At 44.4% G+C, this 23,257-nt stretch overlaps 1 protein-coding gene across 2 annotated transcripts in view; it reads left to right on the forward strand.

Moving 5' to 3' along the window:
* The window catches only part of mcoln2 (mucolipin 2), a 73,993-nt gene extending 54,830 nt beyond the window's left edge, over positions 1-19,163 (forward strand). For both annotated transcript variants that reach the window (XM_021599969.2, XM_021599967.2), the window contains exon 14: positions 17,796-19,163. In XM_021599969.2, coding sequence (XP_021455644.1) covers positions 17,796-17,832 — 37 coding nt within the window. In that variant the 3' untranslated portion in view covers positions 17,833-19,163. The remainder of the gene's footprint in view (positions 1-17,795) is intronic.
* The last annotated feature ends 4,094 nt before the right edge of the window (positions 19,164-23,257 follow it).

A 23,257-nucleotide genomic window follows, 5' to 3' on the forward strand; every position in this document is an offset into this window, starting at 1 on the left:
CCAATTATTAGATTAGTGGTACTAAGATCTGGGAGCAAATCAAAAACATTACGAAAGAATTGTGGCTTGTCAATGCTGGGGCCATAGACGTTCAGCAGGGTGACAAGGGGTGTTTTTACGAAAGAGAAAAGCGGTGCTTTTAAACTTGATATCCAGTTGGAGCTCAGATGTCGCTGCACCATGGCTTTTACGTGTGTTTCTTACAGTAAGTGTACGCACCTTTTGCGAGCGTGCTTGAGACACCTTTAACACTTTTTACAGCTAGGCTCGACAACATTCCACTGAAAAGGCGAAATTCAAAAATATTTTGGGGAAATAGGTAACTTTCATACATTCACAAGTGCAATACACCAAATTAAAGCATAACTTGTTAATCTACCCACCGTGTCCGATTTCAAAAAGGCTTTACAGCGAACGCACACCATATGATTGTTAGGTCAGAGCCTAGTCACAAGAACACATATGGTCATTTTCCAGCCAAAGAGGAGTTCCAGCACAAAATGCAGAAAGAGAAAATTAATCACTAACCTTTGATCTTCATCAGATGACACTCATAGGACTTCATGTTACACAATACGTGTTTGTTTTGTTCGGTAAAGTTCATATTTATATCCAAAAATCTCAGTTGACATTGGCGCTTTATGGTCAGTAATGTTGTGCCTCGAAAACATCTGGCAAATTTTCAGAGCGCCACATCAATTTACAGGAATACAAAAAAAAAACTTTGATAAAAGATACAAGTGTTATGCACAGAATTATAGATATACTTCTCCTTAACTTCTTGCGACTAGGTGGCGCTATTAAAAATTTTGGATGAAAAACGCTCCCGTTTTAAACAAGATATTTTGTCACAAAAAGATGCTCGACTATGCATAGAATTGGCAGCTTTGGAAAGAAAACACTCTGACGTTTCCAAAGCTGCAAAGATATTGTCTGTGAGTGCCAAAGAACTGATGTTACAGGCGAAACCCAGAAAAAAATCCAACCAGGAAGTGCCGCATTTTTTTAAACCGCCTCATGCCAATTTCTCCTTATATGGCTGTGAATGAGCTACGAATGAGCTTACGTTTTCCACGTATTCCCCAAGGTGTCTACAGCATTGTGACGACGTCTTTTTAGGCATTTCCATTGAAGAATGGCTGTAAGGGACCATATATAGCATGTGTCACATGGTGTCTCCCGCAGAAAATCTTGCTTAAAATTTCTTCTTATGAGAAACCAATTGCCTCGACGGATATATTATCGAATATATATGTTAATAAAAACACCTTGAGGATGGATCCTAAACAACGTTTGCCGTGTTTCTGTCGATATTATGGAGCAAATTTTGAAAAAAGTTTGGCGTTATAGTTGTAGCATTTTCTGGTCGATTTCTCATCCATGCATGATTAAGAAACGGGAGCTATTTCGCCTACAAAAATAATATTTTTGGAAAAAAGGAACATTTGCTATATAACTGGGAGTCTCCTGAGTGAAACCATCTGAAGTTCTTCAAAGGTAAATGATTTAATTTGGTTGCTTTTCTTATTTTTGTGAAAATGTTGCCTGCTGCCAGCAGAGCCTAGCATAGCATTATGCCATGATAAACTTACACAAATGCTTGTCTAGCGTTGGCTGTAACGCATATTTTGAAAATCTGAGATGACAGTGTTGTTAATAACAAAAGGCTAAGCTTGTGTTTGAATATATTTATTTAATTTCATTTGCGATTTTCATGAATAGGAAAAGTTTCTAGGGGTATTTATGTCCGCTGCGTTATGCTAATGCGTTTGAGGCTATGATTACGCTCCCAGATACGGGATTGCTCGTCGCAAGAGGTTTTTAACCTCTCTAGGGTAGGGGGCAGCATTCGGAATTTTGGATGAAAAGCATTCCCAAATTCAACGACCTGCTTACTCGGGCCCAGAAGATATGATATGCATATAACTGGTAGATTTGGATGGACAAATCTCTAAAGTTTCCAAAACTGTTGAAATAGTGTCTGTGAGCATAACAGAACTGATTTAACAGGCAAAAACTTGAGAAATATCCATTCAGGAAGTCATTTTAAGCCTGTGGATTACTAAAGAAAATGTGTGAACACAACTGAGGTTTTTGGATATAAAGAGACTTCATCGAACAAAAAGAACATTTATTGAGTAAATGAATGTCTTCTGATTGCCACCATATGAAGATCATCAAAGGTAAGGGATTCATTTTATCTCTATTTCTGAGTTTTGTAACGCTTCTACTTGGCTGGTGACTGTTTGTAATAATTTGTCAACTGAGCTATGTTCTGGGCTAGGTATGTTCTGGGCATTTTATAAATATGACACTGTGGTTGGTTTAACAAGAAGTTATTTCTTTAAACCTATGTAAAACATGTTTTGTTTTCTGAATTTTTATAATGAGCATTTCTGTAATTGAATTTGGCGCTCTGCAACCTCACTGGATGTTGGCCAGATGGGACGCTAGCGTCCCACGTACCCGAGAGAGGTTAATGCAACCGCTGTGTCAGATTTCAAAAAAGTTTTACGGAAAAAGCAAACCATGCAATAAGTATGGCGCTCAGACACAAAAACAAGCCATGCAGATACCCGCCATGTTGTGGAGTCAGTAATGTTGTGGAGTCAGTGTTATAAATATTCACTTACCTTTGATCTTCATCAGAATGCACTCCCAGGAATCCCAGTTCCACAATAAATGTTTGTTTTGTTCGATAAAATCCATAATTTATGTCCAAATCGCCTTTTGTTAGAGCGTTTAGTAAACAAATTCAAACTCACGAGGCGCGGGCAAGTCCAGGCGACAGTTCAGACAAAGTGATCAGCTCAGATGAGCGTGATCAGCTCATGCCACTCTGCCAGACCTCTGGTTGAATCAGCTCTCATTCACCCCCACTTCACAGTAGAAGCTTCAAACAAGGTTCTAAAGACTGGTGGAAGCCTTAGGAAGTGCAATATGACCCCATAGACACTGTATATTTGATAGGCAATGACTTGAAAAACTACAAACCTCTGATTTCCCACTTCCTAGTTGGATTTTTTCTCAGGTTTTTGCCTGCCATATTAGTTCTGTTACACTCAAACATCATTCAAACAGTTTTAGAAACTTCAGAGTGTTTTCTATCCAATACTACTAATAATATGCATATTATCTTCTGGGCCTGAGTAGCAGGAAGTTTACTCTGGGCGCGCTCTGGGCGACCTGTGCTGTCTTTAGGGACTCAAACTTTGTTTCGAGCCTGTCAAAATGATTGATAGTTTTTATTACAGCCTTTTTCATTTGTTCATTGTCATGGAGGAATCTTGTTGGTGGGTGTCTGAATTGTTGTCAGTACTCAAAGTGGCGCTAGCTGCTGCTTGTTGGGATTGGGCCTTTGTAGATTTTCCGTTAGCGGTTCTGTTGGTTTTCGTCACCATTCTTCACTTCATCGCTGCTAGTTAAAACTTCTTATGGGCAGGTGGGACGATAACTTTCATAAAATGACAAGTGTAATATACAGGTATCAAAATAAAGCTTAGCTTCTTGTTAATCCAGCTGCTGTCATATTTCAAAAAGGATTTACGGCAAAAGCACACCATGCAATTATCTGAGGACAGCGCCCTGCATGAAAAAAAAAATTCAACCAGGCAGGTGCAACACGAAAGTCAGAAATAGCGAAATAAAAAATGCCTTACCTTTGATCTTCTGTTGGCTCTCCACAAGTGTCACGACTGCTGCCGAAGTCGTTGCCTCTCCTTGTTCGGGCGGTGCTCGGCGTTCGACGTCACCGGTCTTCTAGCCATCATTGATCCTTTTTTCATTTTCCATTGGTTTTGTCTTGTCTTCCCATACACCTGTTTTCAATCCCATTCATTACCTGTTGTGTATTTAACCCTCTGTTTCCCCTCATGTCTTTGTCAGAGATTGTTTTATTGTCAGTGTAGTGTGATTGTTGTATAGGTGTGCGTCGGGTCCTTGTACCCATGTTTATGTACATTTAGTGTTATGGAGCATACTCCGTGGACTTTATTAAAAGACTCCATTTTACACTCCATTTGACTCTCCTGCGCCTGACTTCCCTGCCACCTATTACATCTACGCATGACAGAATCTCTGACCAAATATATGAAGTCAGCAGGAGAGGACACTATGCCCATGGAGCTGGAGGAACGCGTTCAGGAACAAGCTAGGGAGATTGACGTTATCAGCTCCGTCATGGATCACATTGCCATGAAAATGGATCGCTGGGAGAGACAGGGAGTTTCTCCAGCGCCACCACCACCACAACCGGAATCTCCCGTGAACGATTTTTCCTCTCCGGAATCGAGGATCCATTTATCCCTACCTACGGGATACAACGGAGATACTGCCGGCTGCCAGGGTTTCCTCCTTAAACTGAACTTGTATCTAGCCACGGCCTCCCCAGTACCATCTGACCGTGAGAAGAGTTACGCCCTCGTCTCATGCCTCACCGGGAAAGCCCTGGAATGGGCCAGCGCTGTGTGTAGTAGGGAGGTTGCGGCGCTGGACCATTTTGAGGAGTTCACCCGCCAATTCCGGATAGTATTCGATCACCCACCTGAAGGCAAAGCAGCGGGTGAGCTTCTCTATCATCTGAGGCAGGAGACGAGGAGTGCACAGGATTTTCCCTTGGAGTTTAGGACCTTGGCTGCCGGCGCTGGATGGAGCGACAGGGCCCTGATCGACCATTACCGTTGTAGTCTACGCGAGGACGTCCGTCGGGAGCTGGCCTGTAGAGACACCACCCTCACCTTCGACCAGCTGGTGGACATGTCCATCAGGCTGGACAACATGCTGGCTACTCGTGGACGTCTAGATCGGGGTCTGGTTGTTCCATCCTCCCGCACCCTCTCTCCCGAACCTATGGAATTGGGAGGGATGGTGCGCAGGGAGACCGGAGGGGGTTCCCGCTCGAGCACCATTCAAGGTCGCAGAGAGCACACTGCTGGTCGGTGCCGGGTTGGTTCCTCTGGGAATAGAGAGGGCAGGCAGGGCATTCTGGCGTCACCCCAGGTGAGTAGGCACCATTCTCATCCAGAGCCCTCTGCTGCACTAATGTTTGTCTCTGTCTCTTTTCCTGACTTTTCACTGCATTCCCAGTATAAGGCGCTAGTAGATTCGGGTGCGGCTGGAAATTTCATTAATAAAAGTCTAGCTCATAGTTTAGGGATCCCTATTGTTCCTGTGGATATGCCTTTCCCTATTCATGCCTTAGATAGTCGACCATTAGGGTCAGGGTTTATCAGGGAGGTAACCGCACCTTTGTGTATGATAACGCAGGAGGGTCACAAGGAGAAGATTAGTCTTTTCCTTATTGATTCTCCTGCGTATTCTGTGGTGCTAGGCCTACCCTGGTTAGTTTGTCATAACCCCACTGTTTCTTGGCCACAGAGGGCTCTCACAGGGTGGTCGCGAGAATGCTCAGGTAGGTGTTTAGGGGTTTCCGTTGGTGCTACTACGGTGGAAAGTCCAGACCAGGTCTCCACCGTGCGCATTCCCCCCGAATATGCCGATTTGGCTCTCGCCTTCTGTAAAAAGAAGGCGACTCAATTACCACCCCATCGACTGGGGGATTGTGCGATAGATCTCCTGGTAGACGCTGCATATCCCAAGAGTCACGTGTATCCCCTGTCGCAAGCGGAGACGGAGGCTATGGAGACATATATCTCTGAATCCCTGCATCAGGGGTTCATTCAGCCATCCATTTCACCCGTCTCTTCGAGTTTCTTTTTTGTGAAAAAAAAGGATGGCGGTTTACGCCCGTGCGTTGATTATCGAGGTCTTAATAAAATCACAGTGAAATATAGTTACCCGCTACCTCTGATCAATACGATTATTGAGTTAATGCACGGGGCACGTTTTTTCACAAAATTGGATCTCAGGAGTGCGTACAATCTGGTGCGTATTAAGAAGGGTGATGAGTGGAAGACGGCATTTAGCACCACCTCAGGTCATTATGAGTACCTGGTCATGCCATATGGGTTGATGAATGCTCCATCAGTTTTCCAATCATTTGTAGATGAGATCTTCAGGGACCTGCACGGGCAGGGTGTAGTGGTGTATATCGATGATATTCTGATATACTCTGCTACACGCGCCGAGCATGTGTCCCTGGTGCGCAGGGTGCTTGGTCGCCTGTTGGAGCATGATCTATATGTCAAGTCTGAGAAATGCTTGTTTTTCCAACAATCCATCTCCTTCCTAGGGCATCGGATTTCCACTTCAGGAGTGGAGATGGAGAGCGACCGCATTACAGCCGTGCGTAATTGGCCGACTCCAACCACGGTAAAGGAGTTGCAGCGTTTTTTGGGGTTTTCCAATTACTACCGGAGGTTTATCCGGGGTTTTGGTCAGGTGGCAGCTCCCATTACCTCACTGCTAAAGGGGGGCCCGGTGCGCTTGCAGTGGTCGGCTGAGGCAAACAGGGCTTTTGAGCACCTGAAGACTCTGTTTACTTCTGCGCCTGTGCTGGCTCATCCGGATCCCTCTTTGCCATTCATAGTGGAGGTGGACGCATCCGAAGCTGGGATAGGAGCAGTGCTCTCTCAGCGTTCGGGTACGCCACTGAAGCTTCGCCCCTGTGCTTTCTTTTCTAAGAAGCTCAGCCCGGCGGAGCGAAACTATGATGTGGGGAACCGGGAGCTGTTAGCTGTCGTAGAAGCTTTGAAGGTGTGGAGGCATTGGCTTGAGGGGGCTAAACACCCTTTTCTCATCTGGACTGACCACCGCAATCTGGAGTATATCCGGCAGGCAAAGAGATTGAATCCTCGCCAGGCAAGGTGGGCCATGTTTTTCACTCGTTTTGTGTTTACTCTTTCTTACAGACCAGGCTCCCAGAACGTTAAGGCAGACGCATTGTCTCGGCTGTATGACACAGAGGAGCGGTCCATGGATCCCACTCCCATACTCCCAGCTTCGTGTTTGGTGGCGCCAGTAGTGTGGGAGCTGGACGCGGACATTGAGCGGGCGTCACGTGCAGAGCCTTCTCCCCCTGAGTGTCCAGCTGGTCGTCTGTACGTTCCGTCTGCTGTACGCGACCGATTGATATATTGGGCTCACACGTCACCCTCCTCTGGTCATCCTGGGATAGGTCGGACGATGCGCTGTCTTGACGGGAGATACTGGTGGCCCACTTTAGCTAAGGACGTGAGGATTTATGTTTCTTCCTGCTCGGTGTGCGCCCAGTGCAAGGCTCCTAGACACCTGCCCAGAGGTAAGCTACAACCTCTACCCGTTCCTCAACGGCCGTGGTCACACCTGTCGGTGGATTTTTTGACCGATCTTCCACCTTCACAGGGTTACACCACGATCCTGGTCGTTGTGGATCGGTTTTCTAAGTCCTGTCGTCTCCTCCCTTTGCCCGGTCTCCCTACGGCCTTACAAACTGCAGAGGCCCTGTTTACACACGTTTTCCGGCACTATGGGGTGCCTGAGGATATAGTGTCTGATCGGGGTCCCCAGTTCACGTCAAGGGTCTGGAAGGCGTTCATGGAGCGTCTGGGGATCTCGGTTAGTCTTACCTCAGGTTTTCACCCCGAGAGTAATGGGCAGGTGGAGAGAGTTAACCAGGATGTGGGTAGGTTTCTGCGGTCTTATTGCCAGGATCGGCCGGGGGAGTGGGCGAAGTTCGTGCCCTGGGCAGAGATGGCTCAGAACTCGCTACGTCACTCCTCCACTAACCTTACTCCCTTTCAATGTGTATTAGGGTATCAGCCGGTTCTGGCTCCTTGGCATCAGAGCCAGACCGAGGCCCCTGCGGTGGACAATTGGTTTCGGCACGCTGAGGAGACCTGGGAGGCAGCCCACGTCCACCTTCAGCGTGCCATAAGGCGCCAGAAAATTGGCGCAGACCGTCGCCGCAGTGAGGCCCCAGTGTTCGCACCAGGGGACAGGGTCTGGCTCTCGACCCGAAACCTGCCCCTTCGCCTTCTCTGCCGGAAGCTGGGTCCGCGGTTTGTGGGGCCGTTTAAAGTCCTGAGGAGAGTGAACGAGGTATGTTATAGGTTACAACTACCCACTCATTACCGTATTAACCCCTCGTTCCATGTGTCTCTCCTCAGGCCGATGGTGGCTGGCCCGCTCCAGGAGGCTGAAGTGCGTAATGTTCCTCCGCCTCCTCTAGACATCGAGGGGGTTCCGGCGTACTCTGTTCGATCCATTTTGGATTCGAGACGTCGGGCGAGGGGCCTTCAGTACCTCGTGGACTGGGAGGGCTACGGGCCGGAGGAGAGATGCTGGGTTCCGGTGGAGGACGTGTTAGATCCTTCCATGTTATCAGAATTCCACCGTCTCCATCCGGATCGCCCTGCACCTCGCCTTCCGGGTCGTCCCCGAGGCCGGTGTCGACGCGCAGCTGGAGCCGCGCGTCAGGGGGGGGGTACTGTCACGACTGCTGCCGAAGTCGTTGCCTCTCCTTGTTCGGGCGGTGCTCGGCGTTCGACGTCACCGGTCTTCTAGCCATCATTGATCCTTTTTTCATTTTCCATTGGTTTTGTCTTGTCTTCCCATACACCTGTTTTCAATCCCATTCATTACCTGTTGTGTATTTAACCCTCTGTTTCCCCTCATGTCTTTGTCAGAGATTGTTTTATTGTCAGTGTAGTGTGATTGTTGTATAGGTGTGCGTCGGGTCCTTGTACCCATGTTTATGTACATTTAGTGTTATGGAGCATACTCCGTGGACTTTATTAAAAGACTCCATTTTACACTCTATTTGACTCTCCTGCGCCTGACTTCCCTGCCACCTATTACATCTACGCATGACAACAAGGTCCCAGATATATCACAAATGGTCCTTTTGTTCGATAATGTCCTTCTTTATATCCATAGCTCAGTTTAGCTGGCCGCTTCAGTCAATAATCCACCTAGTTTCCCTCCATCAAAATGCAAAAAAAAAATGAATCCCAAACATTACTAATCAACTTTTCCAAACAAGTCAAACAAGGTTTATAATCAAACCTTAGGTATCCTAATACGTACATTTAATGATACAATTTAAGAGGGAGAATTGGTATTGTCTTTACCGGAGAAAAATACCAAAGAATGCGCTCTCTTCCACGCACTTGGAAACAATACAGACAAAATGGGAGCCACCTAGAAAAACTACAATTTCTGGCTCATTTACAAAAAAAACAGCATGAAACTCTTTTTAAAGACGGTCGACATCTAGTGGAAGCCATAGGAACTGCAATCTGGGAGGATTTCGCCTTATAATAAAAGTGACAGCCATTGAAGACAGTAGTAGGCTGATTTTTTTGTTTGTTTTTTTGTTTGGGGGGGAGGTGGTTTGTCCTCAGGGTTTCGCCTGCCATATCAGTTCTGTTATACTCAGACATAATTTTAACAGTTTTAGAAACTTTAGAGTTTTCTATCCAAATTATATGCATATCCTAGCTTCTGGGCCTGAGTAACAGGCAGTTTACTTTGGGCACGCTTTTCATTCAGACATGAAAATACTGCACCCTACCCAAGAGAGGTTAATGCCTGGGTTGTATACTAAACGTGGGTGTAAACTCGGCAATAAAATTATGAACATCCCTTTTTTAGGACCCTGTCTTTCAAAGATAAATTAGATTTTTTACAAATTAACTTCACAGCTCTTCATTGTAACTGGTTTAAACACTGTTTCCCATGCTTGTTCAATGAACCATAAACATTTAACGACCGTTCCACAGGTGCATGTTCATTAAGACACTAACAGCTTACAGACGGTAGGCAATTAAGGTCAGTTATGAACACTTAGGACACTAAAGAGGCCTTTCTACTGAAAAACACCAAAAGAAAGATGCCCAGGGTCCCTCCTCATCTGTGTAATGTGGCCAGGGCAATAAATTGCAATGTCCGTACTGTGAGACGCCTAAGACAGTGCTACAGGGAGACAGGACGGACAGCTGATCATCCTCGCAGTGGCAGACCACATGTAACAACACCTGCACAGGATCGGTACATACGAACATCACACCTGCGGGACAGGTACAGGATGGCAACATCAACTTCCCGAGTTACACCAGGAACGCACAATCCCTCCATCAGTGCTCAGACTGTCCACAATAGGCTGAGAGAGGCTGGACTGAGGGCTTGCAGGTCCTCACCAGACAGTGATGTCTGTTGAGGACCCGCCTTACAACAGGCCTACAAGCCCTCAGTCCAGCCTCTCTCAGCCAACTGAGGACAGTCTGAGCACTGATGGAGGGATTGTGCATTCCTGGTGTAACTCAGGAAGTGGTGGCAACTCAAATCGGAAAGCAAATGGCTCCTGATGGAAAAAAGACATCTCTCTGTAGGCTACCAAAACATTGTCAACTTCCCAATGGGCCTATTTAATTTTTTATTTGAACTATATTTAAACAGGGATCACAGATTTAAAATATTTTACAAGAGCCCTGTATGCATTACAATAACAGAATAATAAAACATATGTGTTTTTTAAAACAATATAATTCAGCGCACAAGAACAAAGTAAACACATTTAATAAAAGCAATCACATTCAACTTCAAAGGTCCTCAATCAATTTCAACAGCCCGAGTGACACCAGCACATGTAACTGCTGTGAACTCTGTTCCACACTTTCGGGGCAAAAAACAAAATGCACATTTTTCCAAATCTGTGGAGACCGAAGGGATCTCTATTGTTATCCATTCCTGAGAACGGGTTTGGTAACTTATGATTCTTAACTTAATTAAGGAAGTTACATATAGTTACATATAGGCAGTTTTTATAAGATTGCTTTGTAAATAAGAGAATGCAGCTCTCTTACAGACAGTGGTCCATCCTACATTTTTATACAGACTACAATGATGAGTCCTAAAATTGTCACCTGTGATAAAACGTAGTGCGGAATGGTAGACTGCGTCCACGGGTTTGAAAAGAGACTGCTTCATGCATGTAAACAATATCACCAAAATCCAATAGAGGGAGAAGCATTATTTCAATATTTCTCTTACTTTTAATACTAAGGCATGATTTATTTTGATATTTAAAAAAAAACTGTAATCAGATGGGGCGATTTTCGATCAGTACACAAATCCTTTAAATAGTCAGCATCCTGCAAGATTAAAATGCAAGATTAAAATCTGGTGATCAACACCTCTGGGGTAGTAAAAATGGTAATTAAATCAATGAGTTCGTTTAGTACACACTTCTTGGCGGAGGGTGGACGATCACTTCATATTAACTTTTATTTTTGAGTTTGGACCCAACCATTAAAATGTAGGACTGAAGGTAGCCTTTAACAGAGACACAGAAATAATATTATTTGTGTAAATAGCAACACCACCTATTGAGCAATCAATTGGCCATCACAGGTGAGTGAGCTGTGCATCATTGGATATGTCAGTAAAATTGGAAAGTTTTCTTTGTATTTTTTTAAGAATTTCCTCATTGTACAATGTCTCCACACGTTTAGGCTACTGGTGGAGTCAAGTCGTTTTTTATTATCAGATTGTTTGTCAGTTTCAAAGTATCCTATCATTTGTGCAGTCTAAAAAAGATTCAGCCATGTAAAATGATGTAGAATTGCATGAAATACATTTTTTTTTTTCTGGACCCTAGGCTACAAAGAAATTCAATGTGCAACTTCTTCACACACCTCTACTCAACTGCTCTATGCAAAAGTGATATTGCATGCAGTGCTTAATAAAAAAATAAAAAATAAATATATATATATTTTGTTTTGGTATCATGGACGGTGACCTGGAAGGCTCTATCGCACTCACTTTTTGATCGCACTTCCCGATTTTACAAATTTAAGGACTGATTTACTCCACAATTCTAACCTAATTGACAGGGTGAAAATGAAGATTGTACATAATAAAAACTTGCAACCTGTTTGCAACACGGCATTAAAGTAATACTGCAAGAAATGTGCCAAAGAAATGGTCATTGTTCTGAATACAACGTTTTATGTTTGATGCAAATACAAAACATGTACCACTCTCTCCAGATTTTAAAGCATGGTGGTGGCTGCATAATGTTAAATCATAGCAGAAAACCTGCCTCCGTCTGCTTTCCACCAGACATTGGGAGATGAATACACCTTTTCAGCAGGACAACCTGAAACACAAGGCTACATCTACACTGGAGTTGCTTATCAAGTAGATGGCGACTGTTCCTGCGTGGCTGAGTTCCAGTTTGACTTTTACATCTACTTGAAAATCTATGGCAATACATAAATGGTTGTCTAGCAGTGGTGATTTTCGCATGTAAATCTTGGTGGGGCAAACTCAGATTTTTTTTTTAGATGCATGCCAGTAAAGCCACTACACAACACAAAACAATACATGAATTGCACTACAACTGTGAGTAACAGTGCCCACAAACTGTTAGGGCCGATATAAAGCTGTCCCAACAGCAGAGCTTTCTTTTTAGCACCATGAAGTGAATTCTTAGCCAGGTGTAGCGGGGGTGTCAGAGGAAACTTGTCTGGCAGCGAAACTGTACATTCAGCCTAAATTTTTACTGCCTTTTTAAAAAATATGGCTGACCTTGATGAAACAAATGTTTCTACTGACAGTTTGAGATTGACAAACTATAGCAAAGGGAATGAAAAGTGGATAAGAGGCAATCTGTAATTTTGATTAAGACATTAATGAGTGAGCTAGGACAGATTTAGTCAACTATTTGTTCAGCACTTGTGGGGTACAGCAACCGAATTCAGAACAGTACTCTCCCTGTACACCAAGTCAGAACCATAGGATAAATAAAGGGGACATAAGCAGATAATGAAATCTCTTCCAATATTTGATTACATTTCTCTAAAACAGGCTACATGCTCTGACCGTAAGGCGCTGCAGAGGGTAGTGCAAGCTTCTTGTCATCCAGGACCTATATACCAGGCGGTGTCAGAGGAAATCCCTAAAAAATTGTCAGACTCCAGCCACCCAAGTCATAGACTATTCTCTCTATTACCGCACGGCAAGCAGTACCGGAGCGCCAAGACTAGGTTCAAATATAAGACTCCTGAACAGCTAATCAAAAGGCCACCTGGACTATTTACATTGACACCCACCCCCTTTTGATTTTTACACTGCTGTTACTCGCTGTTTATCTATGCATAGTCACTTTACCTCTACCTACATGTACAAATGTTCAAATTACCTAGACTAACCTGTACATTGACTCAGTGCCGATACCCCCTGTATATAGCCTCTTTATTGTTATTTTTTTTACTTAACTTCTTTGGGACAGGGGACAGTATTTTCACGTCCGGATGAAAAGCGTGTCCAAGGTAAATGGCCTGCTACTCAGACCCAGAAGCTAAGATATGCATACTATTAGTAGATCTGGATAGAAAACACTGAAGTTTCTAAAACTGTTTGAATCATGTCTGTGAGTATAACAGAACTTTTTTTTTATTTTGAGGTCACTCTCTTTTCAATGGTTTTCATTGGGAATCCAGATTTCTAATCAACTTTCCTGCAGTTCCTATCACTTCCACTGGATGTCAACAGTCTTTAGAAATTGGTTGAGGTTTTTCCTTTGAGAAATGAAGAATTAACACTGTTCAGAATGATATTGAATGTGTGATTTCATCAAAGCAACATTTTTATAGTCATTTATTTGAATTTGGCGCTCTGCATTTTCACTGGATATTGGCCAGGTGGAACGCTACCATCCCACATATCCCAGAGAGGTTTTAACCAATAATACGGTTCAAGAAATAGAGTTAAGGGCTTTTAAGTAAGCATTTCATGGTAAGGTTTACTTTTGTATTCAGCTCATGTAAAAATAAAAAAATAAAAATTATTTTTATGTGCACCACCAAGTCAGAACAGTAGACTAAGTTATGAAGGGGAAAAGGACCAACTTATTAGGATGAGGCACATGGGCTACTAACAGCTTACTACACAACATACACTTAGTATCACTTTCTTAGCTACAGTATACATATCTCCCTGGCGTATTATTACATAGTTTATGCAGCAGCATACAATACATTTTTGGACCTGTATGTTCCCGACTAGGAATTCCGAGATGGATGACCATTCAAAACTTATTTTCCAGTTGTCTTGAATTTACTAAACTCCTGAGATTTCTGCGTTTCCAGTTGTTTTAAACAGCATGGCCAATGAATTCAACCTTTTCTGGCCCGTGGTGTGTTGCAAGTGAATGTTTTATAATTTTAAGCTCATCAAAGACCCTTAAACCTAGACTTGGACCACAACCTTTCCACTGAAATAGCAGGCTAGTGATTGCTTTGCAAAGCTTGCAGTTGGGAACTGATTCCTTCCAAACCACTAATTGTTGAATTTACAACTTGTTTAATGTTCCTGGCCGACAAGCACCAATACGTTTCTCTTATTTCTCTTCAATTGAGAAGGATTTGCCAGTAGACTGACTTGATTCATTATGACTGCTAGCTAAGATTTTGAAAGTATGATGTTGACATGATCAGTCCAATCAAAGCTATGGCAGATAAAATGCCGTCAAATAACTATCTGTGGCCAATGACCTTGAGCCTTCTTGGATGGGCACTTCTAATGTTAATCTATGGCAGCTAGTCTAAGTCAGTTCCAATACCATATTTACAACGTGCAGGGATACTCGAGTGATTGTCGATACTGTAGGGGTAAGCGGACTAGGCAACAGGATAAAAGATAAACAGAGTAGCAGCTGGTGTGTAGCGTCAGTATAAATGTGAGTCAGCAAACTATGGAGTGAGTGTAGGGCCCTGTGACTGTGCAAAGATTGTAATAAAAGGTCAAAGATACAAGGGTAACTCAGTCCGTGTAGGTATTTATCAGTCATATTGCTTGGGGATAGAAGCTGTGAAGAGCCTGTTGGGGTCAGACTTGATGCACTGGTACCTCTAGCCGTGCAGCAGAAGAGAAAATAGTATATGGATTGGTTGGTTGGAGTCTAATGATTTTTCTGGGCCTTTTTACACCGCCTGGATGGCAAGCCGCTTGGTGCCAGGGATGTACTGGGCTGTCCGCACAACCCTCTGTAGCGCCACGCGATCGAGGGCAGTGCTATTGCCATACCAAGCATTGATTCAGCCAGTCAATATGCTCTCAATGGTACAGCTGTACAATATTTTGAGGGATGGAGGGCCCATGCCAAACTTCAACCTCCCTGAGGGGGAAGACGCACAAGCTCGCCTCCTTGACGACTGTGTTTGGACCATTTGTCTTTAGTGATTTGGACACTGAGTAACTTGAAGCTGTCTAACTACTCCACTACCGCCCGCCGATGTGGATGGGGGCGAGCTTGCCCGTCTCCCCACCACCCCTGTTTCCTGTAGTCCCCAACCTCAGTCTTGCGGACCTCGAGAGAGAGATTGTTCCTCCGGGCACCATACTGCCAGGTCACTGACCACCTCCCTGTAGGCTGACCCGTCATCGCCAGTGATCAGGCCTACCACCTCCGTGTCGTCAGCCAACTTAAAGATTTGTGATGGCGTCATGGGTGAATGGGCAGTGACGAAGCGCACATGCCCCTGTGTTAAGGGTCAGCATGGCGGAGGTGATGTTGCCTACCCTCACCACCTGTGGTCGGCCCATCAGGAAGTCCAGGACCCAGAGTCCTAAGCTTGGTGACGAGCATGGACGGGACAATGGTGTTGAACGCTGAGCTGTAGTCAATGAACAGTATTCTCTCACAGGTATTGTTCTTATCTAGGTGGGTGAGGGCAGCGTGGAGAGTAATCGAGATTGCGTTGTATGTGGATCTGCTGGCGTAATGCCAATTGGAGTGGGCCTAGGGTGGCTGGGATGGTGGAGTTAATGTGTGGAGTAACCAGCCTCTCAAAGTACTTCATGATTACAGATGTGAGGATTAGACCCTGGAATAACGCACCCTGGAATACCGTCGGGGCCAGTGGCCTTGCCGGCGTTGACCTGATTTAAAGACCCTTCTCTCATTGGCCTCGGCGAGCGAGATCACCCAATCCTCTGGGTTGGTGACGGCTCTGACACCCGGCTCAATGTTGTCAAAGCATGCATAAAATGAATTGAGTTCGTCTGGTAGAGGCATTGTCAGGCAGATCACGGTTGGGTTTTCCTTTGTAATCCGTAATGAACTGTAGGCACTGACACATCCAGCAGGGGTCAGAGCCTGTATTATGATTCCATCAATGGTCTCTGACTTGTGGTCAGACCTGCTCAGGTGGAACTAATTTTTTTCAATGCTGAATTGAACGTCATTGTTTTCTCAAAGGTGATAATGTATTTTTTTTGCAAAACTCTTCACTGAATTTAAAAGTAATTCAAGTAATCTAGTTTTCCCAAATATTTGTCCTGATAACGTAAGTGATTACAAAAAACGAATTGGGTTACATTCAACTCCCGAGTTAAATTTTCTTGGGCTCCCGAGTGGCGCATTGATCTAAGGCACTGCATCTCCATGCTTGAGGCGTCACTACAGACTTCCTGCTTTGATTCTACTTTATCACAACCTGGCTGTGATTGGGAGTCCCATAGGGCGGCGCACAATTGGCACAGCGTTGTCCAGGTTTTGCTGGTGTAGGCTGTCATTGTAAAAAAATGTGTTCTAACTGACTGACTTGTCTAGTTAAAGGTAAATATTAACTGATCACATGTAATCTGTTACTCCCCAACCCTGAATATGACCCAGGTCTACATGAGTCATTTGATGTATAGTATACTGGAGCACTTTACATGGATTAACCCTGATCCCTTGGACATTTTCTTTGGTTGATAAAGGAAAGGAGACTGTAGTTGGGGATTTGGAACAGTAAAGGGAACAACATTATGTATTTATAAGGAGGGCTCATCCTCCACTGGACAACTTTGCCAACAACTAATCATCTTGTTGGGCATTGCCAATGAATGGCAACTACTTCGGTGTTTCCTTTACATTGTATTAACAAGAAATATAATCCTTTTCAAAATGTTCTACATTCTAATTTTCAGGGACTACATCCAAATGCCACACTATTCTCTACATAGCACTACAAATGGAATAGCGTGGCATTTGGAATGCAAACACAAAGCTTTAAGTTTTACCAGACAACCTAGGGTCCATACTTGTGAATATTAGAATAAGTTTAACCTGGACCTACATTGTAGTTGGTCCCATCCGATAACCTGCCACATGTTAGCCCTATGCTAACCTCACCAGGTGACAATGATTATTTCCTGTCAGAACAAATTCTGCATCAGCTTATCAAAGATCTTTAACTTCATATCCACCAACAAATTGCATTTCTTAAAATAGGTCCTTGGCCACCAGAGGGATATTTAACCTCAAAATTCAAGGTTGACTTTTGTTCCTCTTGGTCTGTCTCAAGTAGTGCCAAAATTGCATCATGATGATGATGATGATGATGCATCCTTGACTAATGTTAGACACAATTCAAAAGGCACATTTTCTCATATGTCAAAATCCTACACTTTTGCTCATCTGTTTTGCACACATCCATGTGCTTTTACAGAAAATAGGTCAATGCAACAAGTTTATTGTACATTGTAAAAAACAAAAAAGCTGAAGAGCCATATGGACTTGTCATATAGCTGTCATGACGTACCATCAACATAATTGCTTCCTGGTGGCAAACTTAGCTAAAGCAGTTGCCTCACATGACAATGAGGCATTAACCATGGGTTAACCATGGGTTCGAGCTCCCCTCATGTCAAGCAATTTTGGTAAGGGAAACACTGCTTGTCCTCTGTTCAATGAGACAGTTGATAATTATAAAACATTGTACATGTAAGGGTAGCCTGCTTTACGCGTTCACATGTCAAATAATGTGGTTTTTCCCTATGGGTGATTGAAGCTAGTAAAAGATTTTCTGGAATGACAGTCACCGTTTTTTTGGGGGGGGGATTATGACTGGATTGTTCTGTTTCAGGGCTCCAAGCAATGATGACATCATACTCATCAGCTGACAGCAGCCACACCTGGGAATGTTGGGAGCAGAGGATGATTCTGGAAATTGGGAACCCGGAACTCTGAAATACAGGAAAGAAGCCTGATGGAAATACTGTTCAATAATATTTGGGACCATGCAGGTTTTTATAGGCAGAATTTGTATATTTTCCACGGGAGCAAATGTGGAATATAAGTGCCAAATAAATTCTTTATATTGCCTTTTAAACATTAAACTAAAAGCCATGTATGATATCTGCTGGCTCAAAGCCAGTGGCTCTGTATTTGCAAAGAGAAGGAAAATATTGAAAACAATAAGTGTCCACTCCACCTCTGAGGAATGGGCCTGGATAAATGTAACCACTCTCAAATTCATAGGCGGGGCTATGGATGCAAGGACTAACCATCATGATATCAAAATTATAGTTAACTATGTTTTGTTGCTATACAGTGTTTTACTTTGTTTACAAACATTGGCGTAAAAAAAACAAGCTTATATTTTGGGTTCTAATGGTGTACGACTGTTGAACTAAGCTCATGAGGCATTTTCACAGGGACATTCTTCAGAGGTTTACAGGACCAGAAAGTCATTTCAGGCAAGCACAGGGAGAGCCTGACTGCTATGTGATTCTGATGCCCTTCGTATGTATGCAACATCAATGTGAAACACATGTAATTTATTTTTCGGTGTTTCATAGATTCGTATGTTCAAAATAAATCTGTAAATGCACTACTAAAAATAATTTGTCTTTATCATTTGTCAATTATTTTGTCCATTTTGGAAATACCATTGTGTCTAAGGCCACCATTACTTTTCAGTAAATAGAAAAGGTAATGCAGTCACTTGAAAAAGGAAGAAGGTAAATTGCATAATCCACTCATGCTATGTACTTAGTAATTGAACTTTGGAATAAAGAGCTCATGACACCTGTAAGCTGCAAAGTCAATATTATTGAAAGATGAACTGCCTCTACACACACACAGGCATGCATGTCTTCCCTGTATCATAAAGATAAGAAAATGTGAGTCTGCCTTTCCCAGGTTTAAGACGGCAGGGAAAAGACAATTTGCGGAAACTGAACCTTGAGTGCGTGACAGAATATGAGACAATGATGAAGTGGCATATATTATTCTGTTACATGCATTATTTGGTCATTTACTTTTACTACATAGCTGTGTAATAAATGCGTTGTGGCTAAGTATTTCATGAATGTGTTGTAACGGGTCCCAACTGCATTCAAGGATAATGAATAGGCATACAGTATTTAGTCATCTTAATAGAAGCATCATTACAATAACAGTGTAGTGTCATGGCTGTAATCAAAAGTGCTAGTGAATGGTAGCGATTAGTCACGGGACCCCCCCCCCAAAAAAAAAATCTCCAAGAAATTTGCCTGCAATTCTGTTATGATATATTGTTGTGACATGAAATATCAGTTAGCAAACAATAAAATTGTATCTATTTTAAATGCTTGATCTAATATAGCATACGCCGTTGCATTCCCATTGTTTTGGTACATTTCCATTGAGTAAAGGTAGCTCCAAAATGCAGCTGTTTCAGCCTCTCCTTTCTGTGGTGGAGAGGCAGACAGAGAAATTAGTGTAGGCATTCATTAATCTTCTCTGGTTTTGCGTGTTTGGCTCAGGGTGCTGTAACTCATAGGGAGACTAGGTCGCCAGCAAAAGCCCATCTTCAGTGCTCAATTGATTTACAGTAGAAGCAAACAGAGACCAGATCTTGTCGTTTCCAAGGGGAGCAAATTAATTATAGTGGGTAGAACAAGCAAGGAGGTGGGCAGAGCCAAGCATGAGCTAGTGAGATTCTATTTATTTGCACATTTCCGTGGTGCCAAGACAACAACCTCTCCCTCAATGTGTTCAAGAGTTGATTGTGGACTACAGGAAAAGGCGGACCGAACACTCCCCCATTCTCATCGACGGAGTTGTAGTGGAGCTGGTTGAGCTTCAAGTTCCTTGCTGTTCACATCACCAACAAACTAACATGGTCCAAACACACCAAGACAGTCGTGACGAGGGCACGACAAAACCTATTTCCCCTCAGGAGACTGAAAAGATTTGGCATGGGTCCTCAGATCCTCAAAAGGTTCAACAGCTGCACCATCGAAAGAGCATCAATGCCTGGTATGGCAACTGCTCGGCCTCCGACCACAAACGAACTAGAGAGGGTCGTGTGTCCAGGCCAGTACTTCACTGTGGCCAAGGTTCCTGCCATCCAGGACCTCTATACCAGGTGGTGTCAGAGGAAGGCCCTAAAAATTGTCAAACTCCAGCCACCCTTGCAGGCAAGCGGTACCAGAGCGCCAAGTCTAGGTCCAAGAGGCCTCAAACAGCTTCTACCCCCAAGCCATAAGACTCCTGAACATCCAATCAAATGGCTACCCAAACTATTTGCATTAACCCCCCAACCCGCACATTGGCTCTGTACCGGTCCCTCTGTATATAGTCTCGGTGGTATTTTACTGCTGCTCTTAACTCTTGAAACTAGGGGGCACTATTTTCATTTTTGGAAAAATAACATTCCCAAAGTAAACGGGCAAATTTTCAGGACAAGATGCTAGAATATGCATACATATTTGGGATAGAAAACACTCCAAAGTTTCCAAAACTGTAAAAATATTGTCTGTGAGTATAACAGAACTGATATTGCAGGCGAAAGCCTGAGAAAAATCCAATCAGGAAGTGACTCATGTTTTGAAAGCTCTGCGTTCCGATGCGTCCCTATTGAGCAGTGAATGGGCTATCAACCAGATTCCTTTTTCTACGTATTCCCCAAGGTGTCTACAGCATTTTGACGTAGTTTCACACCTTTATATTGAAGAATGAGCGTAAACGACTACATTGTGTACGTGTCCGGCTGAAGGCTCTGAGTAATTCTTGTGTAATAGACAGAGGTAGCTATTTTCCCTCCCGGTCTTACTGAAAATACAGCTGTCCTGGTTGATATATTATCAAATAGATATTTGAAAAACACCTTGAGGGTTGATTATAAACAACGCTTGCCATTTGGAATATTTTTCGGAGTTGTCGTGACCAATTTCCGGTCGAATTCTCAGCCAAACTTGAAGAACTAACGGAGTTATTTCGGCTACAAAAATCATCTTTTTGGATAAAAAGGAACATTTTCTATCTAACTGGGAGTCTCGTGAGTGAAAACATCCGAAGCTCATCAAAGGTAAACTATTTAATTTTATTGTTTTTCTGATTTTCGTGACCAGGTTGCCTGCTGCTAGCTAGGCATAATGCTATGCTAGGCTATCGATAAACTTACACAAATGCAGGTCTTGCTTTAGCTGTAAAGCATAATTTCAAAAACAAAAGGCTATTTCACTTGTGATTTCATGAATATTAATATTTTCTAGTAATGTTTTTGTGCGTTGCGTTATGCTAATTAGTGTCAGTTGATGACAATTCTCCCGGATCCAGGAGAGGGATTTCCAAGAGGAACTACTTGTTACTTTTATTTCTTATTCATATTTTTTAAACTGCATTGTTTGTTAGGGGCTTGTAAGTAAGTATTTCACTGTAAGGTGAAACCTGTTGTATATGGCGCATGTGACTAATACAATTCTGAAGTGCATGTGTCCAATAATTTAATTTGCCCCTTGCACACCTTCTAAACTGTAAAGGCTTCTAGGAGTAGTGGGTGGAGGAGTCAGGCGCAGAGAGCAGGGTAGTTCAAAACGTGGATCTTTATTCCAAGAACAGAGAAACGGTCACGCCACACACAAGGGCGCATAAATACCCAGTCCAACAAACAGGACGAAACTGTCCAGAAAAACGGAATCCACAATAATCCACACACCATGAACAGAAAAGCCGGCGGGCCTACCAGGTTTAAATAGCCCAAAACAAAACCCAAACAAGAAACAGGTGAAACTAATCAGACAAAACTAACTGAAACAGAAAAGGGGATCGGTGGCAGCTAGTAGGCCGGCGATGACGACCGCCGAACGTCACCCGAACAGGAAGAAGCACCATTTTCCGCGGGATTCGTGACAGTAACCCCCCGGAGCGACCCGGTGGGTGAGGCGCGATCCGGATGGAGGCGATGGAACTTCCTTAGTAGCGATGGATCCAAAATATCCCCCACCGGTACCCAGCACCTCTCCTCCGGACCGTACCCTTCCCAGTCCACGAGGTACTGCAGGCCCCTCACCCGGCGTCTCGAGTCCAGAATAGCTCGTACCGTGTACGCCGGGTACACCTCGATGTCCAGAGGGGGCGGAGGGACCTCCGGCAACTCACCTTCTTGTAGGGGACCAGCTACCACCGACCTGAGGAGAGACACATGAAACGAGGGGGTAATGCGATAGTAAGAGGGGGGTTGTAATCTATAACACACCTCCTTTATCCTCCTCAGGACTTTAAATGGCCCCACACACTGCGGCCCCAGCTTCCGGCAGGGCAGGCGGAGGGGCAGGTTTCGGGTCGAGAGCCAGACCCTGTCCCCAGATGCGAACACAGGGGCCTCACTGCAGTGGCAGTCAGCGCTCTTCGTCTGCCTGCTTGAGAGCGTCCTGGACTGCCCTCCAGGTCTCCCTAGAGCGCTGCACCCACTCCTCCAACGCAGGAGCTTCGGTCTGACTCTGATGCCACTGAGCCAGGACCGGCTGGTAGCCCAGCACGCATTGGAATGGCGACATGTTCGTGGAGGAGTGACGGAGTGAGTTCTGCGCCCATGGGACGTACCTCGCACATTCTTCTGGCTGGTCCTGGCAATACGACCGCAGGAACCTACCCACTTCCTGGTTCACTCTCTCCACCTGCCCATTACTCTCGGGGGTGATAACCAGAGGTCAGGCTGACCGAGACCCCCAGACGTTCCATAAACGCCCTCCAAGCTCGGGACGTGAACTGGGACCTCGATCAGATACGATGTCCTCCGGCACCCCATAGTGCCAGAAGACGTGGGTAAATAGAGCCTCCGCAGTCTGTAGGGCCGTAGGGAGACCAGGCAATCGGAGGAGACGGCAGGACTTAGAGAACCGATCCACAATGACCAGAATGTAGTGTTCGCCTGAGACGGGGGAAAATCAGTAAGAAAGTCCACCAACACATGAGACCAGGGCCATTGTGGAACCGGGAGGGGCTGTTTCCCTCTAGACAGGTGCCTAGGAGCCTTACTCTGGGCGCACACCGAACAGGAGGAGACATAAAGCCTGACGTCCTTGGTGGGCCACCAGTATTTCCCCCTAAGACCCCGCACCAGCCTAGAAGCTGAAAGGATGGGAGTAGGATCGATGGACCGGTCCTCAGTATCATAGAGACGGGACAGCGCGTCGGCCTTAGTGTTGAGGGAACCTGGTCTATAAGAGTCTGTGAATCTGAATCGGGTAAAGAACATGGCCCACCTAGCTAGACAAGGATTCAGTCTCCTCGCCGCCCGGATATACTCCAGATTGCGGTGGTCAGTCCAGATGAGGA

The sequence above is a fragment of the Oncorhynchus mykiss genome, chromosome 4, assembly GCF_013265735.2.
Source record: "Oncorhynchus mykiss isolate Arlee chromosome 4, USDA_OmykA_1.1, whole genome shotgun sequence".
Lineage (NCBI taxonomy): Eukaryota > Metazoa > Chordata > Actinopteri > Salmoniformes > Salmonidae > Oncorhynchus > Oncorhynchus mykiss.